This window comes from Toxorhynchites rutilus, chromosome 2, assembly GCF_029784135.1.
Source record: "Toxorhynchites rutilus septentrionalis strain SRP chromosome 2, ASM2978413v1, whole genome shotgun sequence".
Lineage (NCBI taxonomy): Eukaryota > Metazoa > Arthropoda > Insecta > Diptera > Culicidae > Toxorhynchites > Toxorhynchites rutilus.
Genome location: NC_073745.1, coordinates 194,842,000 through 194,855,884, shown reverse-complemented (window position 1 = coordinate 194,855,884; position 13,885 = coordinate 194,842,000). Strand labels below are relative to the sequence as shown.

The following is a 13,885-nucleotide window of genomic DNA, read 5'->3' as shown; positions in this document are numbered from 1 at the left end:
AATTTTCATTCTGGATTCATGACTTCATTTCATGAATTCATCTCCATGCAGGTTGATCCTTCTTCGTATATTCCCAACCGTGTTTGTTTTCCTGACTACATCAATTCCTCTGTACATTTTGATCTGTTCATGAAGGAGAAAATCCATGGAATTCCAGATTATCATCGATCGGGGATCGTTCCTACGATCTTCAATGCAAAATATGGGCGTATCAATTGTGATAATATGTACTTTACTGATGGGTCCTCTATGAATGAGTCCACAGGATTTGGAGTGTTCAACGAATTTTTAGCACCTCCCACAGTCTTCAGAATCCTTGTTCAGTGTATATTGCTGAATTGGCAGCAATACACTGGGCGCTGGACAGCGTCGCCTCACGACCTGTTGAACACTATTACATTGTAACGGATAGTCTTAGCTCTGTCGAAGCTATCCGTTCAGTGAGGCCGGAAAAGCACTCGCCGTACTTCCTTGAGAGAATACGAGAAATTTTGAGTGCTTTAACCAGACGCTGTTATGTCATTACCTTTGTCTGGGTCCCCTCACATTGCTCAATTCCGGGTAATGAGAGGGCTGACTCATTGGCAAAGGTAGGTGCAAATGAAGACGATATTTATCAGCGTCAAATCGCCTTCAATGAATTTTATTCTTTAGTCCGTAAAAATACCATCGTTAACTGGCAACGAAGATGAATTGGGTCGGTGGCTTCACTCGATTATCCCTAGGGTTAGCCTCAAACCATGGTTCAAAAGTCTGGACTTGAGTCGGGACTTTATTTGCACCTTCTCTCGACTCATGTCCAATCACTGTTCGTTAGACGCGCTACTCTTTCGTTTTAATCTTGCCGATGGTAATATCTGTGCTTGAGGCCAAGGTTACCACGACATCGAACACGTTGTTTGGTCGTGCGAGGTGTATCTTGTTGCCAGATCGAATTTAGAAAACTCTCTTCGGGCCAGAGGAAGACAGCCCAATGTGCCGGTGAGAGATGTGTTGGCTCGGTTAGACCTTGATTACATGTCCCAAATATACGTCTTCTTAAAAGTTATCGTGTGTGATTATCCTTATATCCTTATATTTTCCTTTTCCTTTTCCTTCGCGAGAAATTAAATCCCTTCTTACTAACAATAGAATAAGATGAAATGTAAATACATATTAGATATAAGATAGGCTTAAGAATTGAGTATGATGAATGTGAGTGCGAATGTGAGTGTGAACATTGTCAACATATCCTTATATCCCTTCCTTTTCCTGAAAAAAATGTCACCCTTCTAAACTCGAGCAAACCGCGAGTAATCGGTTATCTACTTCATTAACACTAGAATTAATGAAAAATGATTATATATACTTGTAACAATACAGATAGGAGTTTGGCTCCTTTAAACTTATGTAACTGAGCCTGTAAAAATAGACGATTTAATAAAAAAAAAAAATAAGTAGCATCAACTTAAAAAAAAGTTGAAAATGTTCAGCGGGATGATTCAAAAATGAGCAGGTCTATGATATAACCGCAAGGTTGACGTGGGACTACAGTTGGCTTAGTAATCATTTGTTTGTATTGATTAACTAGTTCGCCAGAAGGAGTGAACGAACGGTCGTTCTTTTTTAAAGAACGGTAGTTCACCACACGAACTGATTGCGAGTGAACGGTTTGCGAACGAACTGATTGCGAGCCAGCTGTTTGTGAACGAACTGTTTTAGAATGAACTGATTGAGAGTGAACTGTTTTGGAACGAACTGTTGGCGAACGAATGAGTGCAATTGAACTGAAAGAAAGCAGATGACGATATGTGAAAAAAAATAAAAAATATAACGATATTGTCATTTGCAAGCAAAATGCATGTAACGCAAGGCTTACTATGTAAATTTATACTCAATTTCGAGTTAAAAATTAAAATAATTTTCGTACTTTTGAAAGCTATATATTTTAAATTTCGTGCATTTTTTTTAATTCTGTGTAAATTCCATATATTTCCTGTTTATCAGAAAAATTCTGGAGGATGTTGGGACGATATATGGATTAGATAAACAAAAAAACCTTCTTGAAAGCAGATTGATTTTTTTTGCGTTGCGCCTTGTCGTTTGTTATTGTTTGTATGATAAATTGTTTGTGAAAATTAAAAAAAAAATGTAATTGGATTTTTTCTCTGATGGAACAATTATAATACATGACATTTCATGGAACCTATGTTTTGTCCTAACAGAAAATATGAGAAACTTCACATATTTTGTGCGAATCATATACTATTGTCGGCTGATAAATATATTTTCGTATACAGTTAGCGACTTATAAAGAAAAAGCACATTTTCTTTCCCCCGTAATTTCAAAAATATAAATTCCATGCAAATAAAAAACAATACGAATGCTAGGTTAAGAATGGCTATATATGTAGGGTTCCAGCTAACATCGCATGTTATTCTCAGAATCCAATCGATTATTGATTCTGATGCCGTTGAACGAAGAGGCGAATGAACGGTTCAAATGAACTGGTTCCTTTAAATGGACGGATAATGCCTGAACCGTTCTTCGAAGTGAACTCATCTCATCTCTAGAACAAAAGTTCCCCCGAATTTCATGTATTTGCAATGCCAATTTCCCCAGGCAGCTTTGTTTTGAAGTCTATGTTGGGGAAACCGTATATCTAGCCAATCAAAACGTGGCAGTTAGGGCATTTGATAGATGCGTAGAAATATTTCCTATCAACTGATGCAAACATCTTTCCGTTTTATCAATAGATGTTCGAGTTATAAGCATTCGAAATCTTTCATTTTTTCCATCATGGCCAGTTAGATGTAGTCCCACGGCAAAATTACAAATTCCCGGTATATATAAATATGTAGAAAGTATTTATAATTTGTTTTAAGAAAAAAGTTTCGTCCAAAAATGCAAAAAAATTGATCTTGCCCGTTATTTATTTTGAAAAACATGAATATTTTTAGCACATTTTGTTGACAAAACTAATCGTGCATGATTAGATAGAGATTTAGCATAAGATTCAACAGTTAAACCAACCAATAATACAACCACTTGTAGTGTAAAATACATACCGTATCGACGCCCACCATTATCAAATCGAGCGCCAGCACGGCTGCGATTTTGGGGTTGTTAGTTTTTTGTAGGATTCTTTCCACCAGGGAAATGTTTTCCTCACTTTTCACCTCACTACTGCTGTTCATTTTCTCCATGGCGATGTTGATGTGGCGCATACATAATCTAAAATGAGAAGAAAAAAAATCAGCGTGGGAGAATAGTCTTGTTCATGAGTCACGATGTGCAACAACGTACTCTCGGAATGTGTCAAGCGCGCTAATGTACTTTTTATAGGCACTCGTTTTATATATCCGCCAGATGGGCATCCGCAGCTCCACCTCGGCAACGTTCCAGAAGAACGCGTTGATTGAATCGATGATACGTTTTGATTCCTCATTACCTGTTTTCGATACACATCCCAACCTAGTGTCAAGTGCAACACGTCCAATCGCTGCCAGGAAGTTTCATATACAATCGAATGGGTGTGGAACGAAAGAAAATTAGAAGGTTATCAGGCATGGAAATATATTTTGGATTTCGTATTTAACCACTTACACTCAAGCGCCCATTTGTAGAGCTCATGGAGAAAATCGCCTGGCAGCTCATCATTGTTGTCTCGCATTTCGTGAATCCTGGTAGCAGTCATTTTCAGAAAAAGAAGATGGATGAATAATGGCACTCGATTAAACGAACCATGTTTTGTTTGTCACGTTACGTAATGATGGTCTTATTGTCGCGATAATGTGTCAGACTTTCGCCGATTCACAAAGGAAAAGACGGTGAATAGCATCAATCAAAAGCGATCTTTTCATTTCAACATGCATATTTGGGTAGGATGAGGGTAACAATACACACATACCTTTCCATAAAATCACTGGATATCTCATCAAGTGGTCCAATATACTTTTTCGCCGTTGCTGGCTGCAACATCACTTGCTGCACTTTGGCACGGAATGCGTCCCATTTTTCACCGTGTCTGTGAATAAACATGAAAAATTGGCACTGGATATCAAGGAAATCCCCGAAATAATCATTAATTGTGGTAGACGATTATAAAACGATTTAAATTTACGGGGTGAGACAAAAAAAACACGGTCAAGTTGAAGGTCGCGTTCAACGGCGTTTTTACGCAACAGTCTCTCACAATTGTGGTTGGATATGCTTCCTTCTCGCGCGAATGGTAGGAGCAAAACAAAAAATAATCACACGATGGGACCAGTTTTCGTGTTTTTAAATTAATTTCTTTGGCATTGATTTGAAGTCGGCCCACTCACACTCCGATCAGTCCCATGTTGTCTCCGAAAAACTCTTTCCGCAGCTTGGACTTGTAGTTGCGAAGCGATGGCATCGCCGGCCGGTGGGGTTGGACTTCTTCCTTCTTGAAGGTGTCCCTGATTAGATCGGCATCGTACACAAATAGCAAATCGGGATGACCTATGAGACCACCTACTTTGGCAACTTTACCGAAACGCAGATGAAGATCACGCATGACCTTATCCAGATCTTCTATTCGGTATTGGCCTGAAATATTAGGATAGAGAATATAAAAGGTTATTTATCTGATGGTATTATTAGTGTATTGAATAAATATCATTTGATGCTATTATTAGTATATCAAATAAAAGCGCCGTTTTCAAAAGCTTTAAAATGTTTGTTTGTATGGGAGCAGACATCTCTTTCTCTTAGACTGAACATCAACTTGGGATTGTAGCCAAAAAACAGTCCAAACGATGTCAACTGGGAACTGGGAACCTACGCCGGCTAGAATGCAAGGGCTGTTTTACACGACCACTCTATCCACATAGCCACTGGTGCTGTTGCCTAAATGTCTGATAATATTATTACGAACGAAAAAAAATCTAAGAAACGAGAATAAAAAACTAAGAAATGATGATTTTTTCACTTGTTCCTTTCACTTCAACCCGGTTCATTTTGGTTGATTTATTTTGAAGAGTGAGTCGATAAATATTGCGACACTATAGATTGATTGATAAATTGGCTAAAGTTAGCAAAATGAAGCCAAACAGTTACAGTAGTTTAGTAAAGAGCGAACACGAAATTATTTCGACACCGACAATGTCATGCCAATTTTCTTATAATGTTAAGAATCAAACCAAAATTTTAGGGTAGTTTTATACATACATTTACTTCAATAATCAAAAGAAAAGGTAATCGATGGAGCCTTGAGTGTAAAAGTGAACGCATTTTCGCTTGATGCCCTTCATCAAAGTCTTTACAGTGTCATCCGGTACCAGTTTCTCAGTTTTTTTTCCATTTTCTTAACATGTCTTTGACTGTCTTCTTCCTCTTCCGAAGTTCCCGCTTCATGATTGCCCAGTACTGCTCCACCGGGCGCAGCAAATGGACAGAATTGGCCTCATACCACTCCAGGACACTTTTGGAATAGTGGCATGATGTCGTGCTGCTGCAAGAACGGCAAAAGGCGCTTCTCGAGGCACTCAGATTTGTAAATCTCGCCATTTACTGTGCCCTTTGTTACGAAAGGCTCACTCCTCAGTCCGCAAGAGCAGATGGCCTGCCAAACGAGATATTTGGAGGCGAACTTCGACATTTTCTTCTTCTTAAATTTGTCGTCCACATCGAACTTGCTCTTGCCGGTGAAAAACTCCAACCCCGGAATTTGCTTAAAATCGGCTTTTATATACGTTTCGTCGTCCATCACACAGCAGCCATATTTTGTGAGCATCTTCTCGTAGAGCTTCCGTGCCCGAGTTTTAGCCGTCGATTGTTGCCGCTCATCGCGGTTTGGGAAGTTCTGTACCTTGTATGTATGTAATCCAGCTCTCTTCTTTGCATTCTGGACGTAGCTCTGTGACATGCCGATGTTTTTAGCCAAATCACGGCTTGACACGTTGGGATTTGCTTTAATCATCCGCTTCACCTTTCCCTCCGTCTTTTTGTTCTCCGGTCCCGGTTTTCTCCCAGCTCCTTTGCCGTGGTCCAACGTCAACCGCTCCTGGAACCGCTTCAACTCTCTGGAGACGGTTGAATGGTGAATGTTCAACATTTTTCCCAACTGCCGATGCGACAGGTCAGGAAATTCCAGGTGTTTGGAAAGAATTTGTTCTCTCGACTCGCGTTGGTTCACCTCCATTTCCGTTGAATCGAAGAACACGACTTCGAGTTTGACAGCATGTAGACAATACACATCAATGAGAAAGTGTGCAAAATTTGGTTGATTTTTACCCAATGGTAAAAAAGTTATGCCCTGTTGAATGTGTCGCAATAATTTCGTGTTCGCCCTTTATAATTTCCTTTTCGTCTTTCGACTCTCCTTTAGTCTTCTGAAGTTTGCGCTTCATCATGGCCAAGTAGGTTTCGATCTGATGGAGCTCAGATCAGTTTAGTGGATTAAAGTCGTTCGGCACAAAATCCAAAGAATTAGCTGCATACCACTCCTGCACGGTTTTAGAGTAATGACATAAAGCCAAATCGGGCCAAAACAACAATGTTTGATCGTGCTATCACAGAAACGACAAAACCCATTTTGGCACCCAGTTTTGTATATTTCATCGCAACTGCTTGAATTCCGCTTTGATGCTGATCATGAATAACGCAGCACATATATTTCGTTAGCAGCTTCCTATAGAGTTTGCGGACGAGCGTTTTGGAGACACTCTGCTAGTGTTCGTTCCGATTTCGGAAGTTCGGTACTGTTTACGTTTCCAATCGAGATCGTTTCTTGGCCCTCTGGACGAAAGTTTGCGAAACACAAGTTTTTCGTCAAATCCCGCGTCAAAATGTTGGGAATGAGTAATTTTCGCTCTCTCGTTTTTTGCGCGTTATTCCCAGTTTTCGTCCAACTGGCTTGTGGTTCACTCACATCCGTTCCTTAAACAGTTGGAGGACTTTTGAGACGATCGAATGATGTTCTTCTAAAGCGAGATGCGACAACCTGAGATTTTGCATGTGGGTGAACAAATTCCTCCCGCGAACGGTTTGCTGATTTTCTTCCACCTCGACCTGACCACTTCATGGGCTATATTCATTATCATCATCAGTTGGTTCCATTTCGCACATGCAAAGACGCTCGCAACTATTCAATGGAAATTTTCATCTGTTTCATTTCACCAAAATGGATTGTCCTGGATCGTCTTTCAAAAAGTTATATTAAAAAAGTTATATAAAAGTGACATCGGATGGCATAGCAGCCATGCTTACCACCAAATCGCCGGTGCCGGCAATTGATTACTAATACTGCTACAATATGCGTGACTGTTATGCTCTCCTATTCCTTAACCTATGCCCTTCTAACTTTTTTGAAAGACCGTCCAGGACAATCCATTTTGACAAAATGAAACGAATGAAACTTGAAACTGTAAACTTGATAGCTGCGAGCGTCTTTTCGCATGCGAGATGAAACTCATTGAACTGTCATTCGTCAACGATATCTTCTGATTTTGAAAGGAAACAGCGTTTCGTTATTTCTCCAAATCGTAAGGAAACAGCGGAAATAAACGAAACAGAAAAGTCGATGTTCCGATGTATGCGTAGAGACTTAAGAAGTTTTGGTCAGTAATCTGATCTATTTTTTGTGACATAATAATTTAAAATCTTAAGTTCTTTTTTTGAGAAAATTATTTAATATATTTTTTATATATATTTTTCATTTTTTAGAAAAGTTTAATTGTCCAGCAACTTTGACGAACATTATATTTTAATCAGACAGCTGACTTTTGAGCTATGATTTTTGCCTTTTGAGCTATGATTGATGACAAAAAGAACAATGAATAAACATTTGCCTCTATATAAAAATAAGTCGCCAATCATATGATCGAATTACTACTACACCCTGACATGTACTTGATTTCTGATGCAAAAAAGTAGTTACACCATTGATGGACGGCTCCATTGTTGACCCACCGTGAACTCAAACATCTTCACTTAACAACGTAAATAGAATATCAGCACGGTTCTTCTTCTTCTTCTTCTTCTTCAATGGCACTAACGTTCCTAGATGAACTTCGCCGTCTCAACGTAGTATTACTTGCGTCATTTTTATTAGTACTTAGTTGAGATTTCTATGCCAAATACCACGCCTTGAATGCATTCTGAGTGGCAAGCTCTAGAATACGCGTGATCACAGTGCAAGTCGGAGGAAATTTCTTTGACGAAAAATTCCCCCGACCAGAACGGGAATCGAACCCGAACACCCGGCATGTTAGTTATAACGCTAACCACTCGGCCGTATCGTAAATATTCTCAGGCTTCTTCAGAAAGGCTTCAAAATATTTCATATCAAGGTCAGCATCAGCGAAACATTGCACGTAACTCTCCAAACATAAATTACCCAACATGAAAGAATAGTTTAAGCTCTTAAAATCGCTCAAGATTTCGCTTAGCAACTGCCTCCAGCGATGCGTTCCACTTTTTTATAAATCAAGATATCTATGTATGCTCTGTAATAAAAATGAAATTTGACAAACAAAATCTGTAAAATACAGAATATTCTGTACATGTGGCAACCCTGAATATCAGGTATATTACTCCCCGCTTTCTTATGTAGTGGTAAGCAAGGAAAAAAGAAAGTAAACAATAGTTTCAACATAACAGTTGTGTGTGTTTTTTTTAAATTAGCTTGTTGTAATGGAGAATGTGTATATCACACAGGCGATGTAATATACCGGGTATTCTATTCACGTTGATACATGCATACATGATACATGAGAGAGAGAAACGAACTCAGTCTGTAAGAGTCACTTCAATTTGCTGTGAAGTCCATTTGACGGTGCAGAATGAAATGAGCACGGAGCGTCGTTAGAACAGTTAGTAACGAGAACGCCCGAATGACTGTTGATTCATGTTGGCAGAAAACTGCTGGAAGAAGCAAAAACTCATTTCGAATTGAATGCGATGGATTCATAGTCTTCCATAAAAAAATGTTCACTATCTCGAAAAAACACTATGCAAAATATCAGCTCAATCGGCCTTAAAGGGGAAGAGGCACAAAGCGGTCAAACTTTGTGTTTTTTGAGAATCGTTCGTTTTCGTAAAATATGAGATCCGTATTTTTTAATTTTTTTTATTAGGGTGCCCATTTCCATTTTGGGGTGTTCCGTAAAATCCCCTTTTTACTCTATTTTCTAAAAATAACTTTTCTCAAAAAATCATAACTTTTGATCTGTTGAACCGATTCATATCAACAGAAGCTAATGAGCTAGTTCTTAAATTGCTAGTAGCTAGTGAGCTAGTAGTGAATTTCTGGGAAAATATTATACTTGCAAATATTTCGAATTTTGTTTTTGTAATTATTGATTGTGTTTGTTTTCGTTGTTCTCATGGCTTTGGACTAGAGGGCGCTATATTTTATATATATTTTATTTTTTTTGAAAGCTGAAGGTTTTTTAGATAACATATCCAAAATCAGAGATGGGTTCTCTTCGTTTTTGAATTATGATTTGTCGAAAATTATCTTGTTTTCAGTCATCATTCAATATTCCTATGCGAATAGACTAGATCTATCTATAATTGTATAATTGAGATGTACTTTCATGTTGCCAACCTCTAATTTCGATTAATACAATTTAGGTAACACACATAGGGCAATCAACTGGAAACTTTGTAAGCGTCTCAGTAAACGTCCAATCGGAAGTCAACTGAAGGATCGTCACAAGGCAGTCGATGATCAAAAGATTGCTCATGCGAGGCCGCAGCTTCCGCGATGAGAGGGACTCAGAAACATATACATATGATGTTGATGGAGCAAGATGATTTGCATTTATTTTGGTATTACGAATTTGCAAGTCACGCCGCGTGAAAATGTGCCTGTTTTTGTTCATAGCGACAAACAATGTGGAGATGTGTGAAGAATGGCTGTCAGGACTGTTGCCATGCTACCGAACTCAGTTGTGCTAAACAATATAATTGAGTGCATTTCGAGAGTTTGTAAAAAGCTCAGTCACTGAATTTCGTAAAAGTGGAAACAGCAATATATCGATACACAATTATGCAATGACAGCATCACAATAATAACTTTTCACTTTGTTTAGTATTCAAACGTTTTATACACGTTTGAGGCGACCTTGAAACTATCAACAAACAAAGAAATTAAAAAAATCCACGCGCTCTCTCATCTGTCACTACAGCTGACGTCCGTATATTTTAAAGCTCTCATGTGAGCTAAACACAAAACCGATAAACCGAAGAGGGAATCCGAAATCTTGATTGCCCTGCAGGGGTCGGAGAGGGAGCTCGTTAAAAAAAACCTCATGATACCTGCAAATAAGTCTGCGACTAATGCAATGTGGGCCAACTGGTCACAAACTTGTGACCAATGTGCTAAAACCAAACAAAATGACACAGCCTTCTCAAGGCTAAGGTGGAAAGTATTCCGTCAAATATTACATAATAGAACCTTGCGCAGTTTTTTTCATTCACACCAATTATTTTTTTAGCCTCTCCACACGGCATTTGTCCCATAGATGTCGTGATCTCGTCACAAAGAACACTATTTTTCACACAAACGGCGTTTTGTTATGGCTTTTGGGCGGGAGCATGAAAATAGTCTCCATTGTTTACTTTACGAATAGAGATGAAAATGCTAGCGAAAGTGATTACCCACTGACCGAATTGTTGGCACCGCCAGTGCTAATTACATCTCGTGGAGATTTTTTTAGTTGGTAAGTTATCGTCTTTCATAGTTGTAAATTTTGCGCGGCGTTATGTCACAGACGTGATTCACAAACATCAAATATGAATTCCGTTTCCTCCGTCAATTTGCGCTAGCAGTCACACCTTTCGCATATAATGACGTATAAAACATAACGCCTTAGCAGCTCTATCTTCTTCTTGACATTGGAACGACTTGACATATAAATCAAACATAACAAGCCGCTGAATTCGATTCGTGCGAAGAATTCCTAGATAAATATGAGCCAGTTGGTATTGCCGGGCGAAATGTATTGCTCGCAAACAAATGACCACACGTAATCGCACATGTTAATTTGTGTACTTTCTTCGCGAAACGCCGGATGGTTACGGAGTGGTGCAGACCTGCTGCCGCCCATGTTCATTATGCGAAACACGAACTCCGTCGTCTATCGCTAACGATCAATCGAACACGCTTCTAAGGTTGTACAATGGGGGTGGGGCATGTGCATGGGAACGGTTACAATTGTTCGATATACGTTTCTTGTGATCCAAGTGGCGCTATCATTGTTCTTGTCAACAATTTCATATAACTATTGATTGAACGCCAAACACGTTATTGAATTTGATTAATGCCATTTTAAAAAAGGACTGTTCGACTATGATCCTATTAGCGATTTTCATAAGCGAAAGTGTGATTATGAACATGAATCAAATGTTCAAGCGAATTTTGAAACACGTTGGTCGGAGTCATCGAATCTTCATTAATTCAAACAACAACGTGTGCTCACTTTATAAATAATGGGTACTCGTTAAACAGAACCAGAAAAAAGTGAAGAGTGAAAAAAATAAGAAAAAAACAAGTTCTAGATCAACGGTTTCAATATAAGAAAACATGATAATAATGCACATAATGTTCTAAATCAGCCATCGCATCACTATAGAGCAATTACACGCCAAATCTGTCGAAGACGGCAGATTTTGACGTGACCCCAAACGTCCGATTGAAATATGATGTACGTCAAAGTTGCTGGAAAATTATTGAACTATTTAGGAAAAACAACATTCCAAGTACACATTCCAAGTTAAAAACTTTTATATCTTGATATCTCGCCCAAACCATGCACGAGCCTCCACCAAAATTCCTGCTCGACAAAGGACTCTTCCTTCTTCCGTAAATCATGTCAGTACCCGTTGAAACCATCAGGACCATCCAAATTGAACTCTCTTTCGTCACTGAAAATAATCTATACATTAGAGGACTTGTCGTTATGGTGTACAGGCAAACCTAGGGTAGGGCCGCACAAAAAAATCGTACAAAAATTCACCAGTAGCTTTAAAAAATCGTGTTCGGTACTCATTTTGAAAAAAAACTTTTTTTGTGCGGTAGATAGGGACCGCATAAAAAAAAGTTTCCCCCAAAAAAATAACTCAAATTCACACCGTTCACCGTTCAATTTCCTTTTGTTTCCATGCTTTGCGATGGGACAGTTTGCCTTTTCGGTTGCGCTTGCTGTTTTGTGCTTCTAGCTGCATGTCGAAACGTGTTGCTGTTAGAAATCATGTCATACAAAGACTTAGAAAAACTTAGATCATTTGATGGGAGGAGGTGAATCATTTCAGAAGTGGATAATTGAGACGCAAATATGCTTTTTCGAACTGAAATGCGTATGAACCATCGAAAAAAACTAAATGGACGATAACTTCGTCAAATATGCTTCTTTTCATATACCGCACAAGAACAGAAAACCGCACAAAAAAATCGCATAAAAAATTCGCACAAAAAAACCGCACAAAAACAGGGTTTACTGTATAGCAAAATGTGTATGTCCCGTGGCCGAGTGGTTAGCGTCCCACATTATAATACCGGGAGCTCGGGTTCAATTCCCGTTCTGGCCGGGGGATTTTTCGTCAAAGAAATTTCTTCCGACTTGTCACGCGTATTCTAGAGCTTGCCACTCCAGAATACATTCAAGGCGTATTATTCGGCATAGAAATCTCAACTAAGTACTACTAATAAAATTGACGCAAGCAATACCTACGCTGAGAAGGCAAAAGTTCCACTGGGAACGTTAGTGCCACTCAAGAAGAAGAAGAAGATAGAAAGCAAGCCATTTGTGTAGTACGTCGCGTGTTCTTATAGGACAAGTTTTGTAGACTAATCTACAGTTAAATCAACTTGTTCACACGCTTTTTAAGTTCCTGAAACAGCAGAGTTTTTGTTTAGGTACCGTTATCCATTTTGTGATCAAGAATTATTCTCAGAAAAGGGTCCGATCGGTCGTTCTGTGTGCCGAATGATTTGGTGCTAGATATCGATGTACTTTTCAGCAGTTCGATTGTATAGATCTGAGCTAGGTTTCCGACACTGGACAATGCAAAACATCCCAAGAACCTGATGTTGTATCACCTAGTTCCACTGTCTTCTGAACCTTCTTATCAAGCAGCTCCTCTTTTGATTCTAAGATGTTCTAAAAAGCTGCTGCTGAAGTGTCAACGTTTTTTCTGATATATAGTAATCACACGTAATTACAAACACTACTGACTGCAGTCAAGTGCTAATATGAAGACATAAAGGGAAAGAGAAACATTTGCAATTCAAGCTCCACCCCTGCACAAAAAATATACCGGGCGAGAGTATGATTAAGTATCACTAACGATCATTATCTAAACTTTCAAAATGACATGAGAGAGAGAAAAGTAGAGAAGAGTAATAGAATGAAAATAGAAAAATAAATAGAAAGATAAAAAGCCATTCAATGCTAAACCGATATAGTGGTTCCCAGATTTTCGTGAAAATTGATAGGTTTCACATCTGCTTTCAAGAAATGTGATGCACAAAACCATGTAAACTATGAAAAACAATTACAATAAAAAACCAATACAATCAATGATTACGGAAACAAAATCAAACCTTTTAGGGAATGTAGCATTTTTTCAAAGAAAACTAGTTCATTGGCTTCAATTTGATGTGTTGATCGTCAAAATGGGTCGTATAGTACAAAAGCTATGAATTTTTGAAAAAATCATTTTTTGGAGAATAGGTGATAAAATTGATTCTTCGGACCACCCAAAAATGGAAATGGGCACTCCAATGAAAAACTAAAAAAATACGGGTCTAATATTTTGTGAAAAGGAACAAAATTACCGCTTTCCACGAAGATCTGAAAATCTGAGAACCACTATATCGGTTTCACATGGAATGGTCGTAAAGAAAAAGAAATTAAGGAAGGGGAATAGAGAGAG

General features: G+C 38.6%; 2 protein-coding genes across 10 annotated transcripts in view; one reads left to right on the top strand and one right to left on the bottom strand.

Annotated features, from left to right (window-relative positions):
- Nucleotides 1–13,885, top strand: part of LOC129771109 (G protein alpha o subunit) — a 158,099-nt gene that overhangs the window by 86,975 nt on the left and 57,239 nt on the right. The window lies entirely within an intron of this gene.
- LOC129771108 (probable cytochrome P450 49a1) overlaps nucleotides 1–13,885 on the bottom strand; it is a 44,131-nt gene that overhangs the window by 8,658 nt on the left and 21,588 nt on the right. Inside the window, exons 3-7 of the mRNA XM_055774441.1 lie at nucleotides 4,306–4,552; nucleotides 3,891–4,007; nucleotides 3,587–3,663; nucleotides 3,287–3,482; nucleotides 3,049–3,214 (exon numbers count right to left, since the gene is read on the bottom strand). Of these exons, the coding sequence (XP_055630416.1) occupies nucleotides 3,049–3,214; nucleotides 3,287–3,482; nucleotides 3,587–3,663; nucleotides 3,891–4,007; nucleotides 4,306–4,552 (803 nt within the window). The remainder of the gene's footprint in view (nucleotides 1–3,048; nucleotides 3,215–3,286; nucleotides 3,483–3,586; nucleotides 3,664–3,890; nucleotides 4,008–4,305; nucleotides 4,553–13,885) is intronic.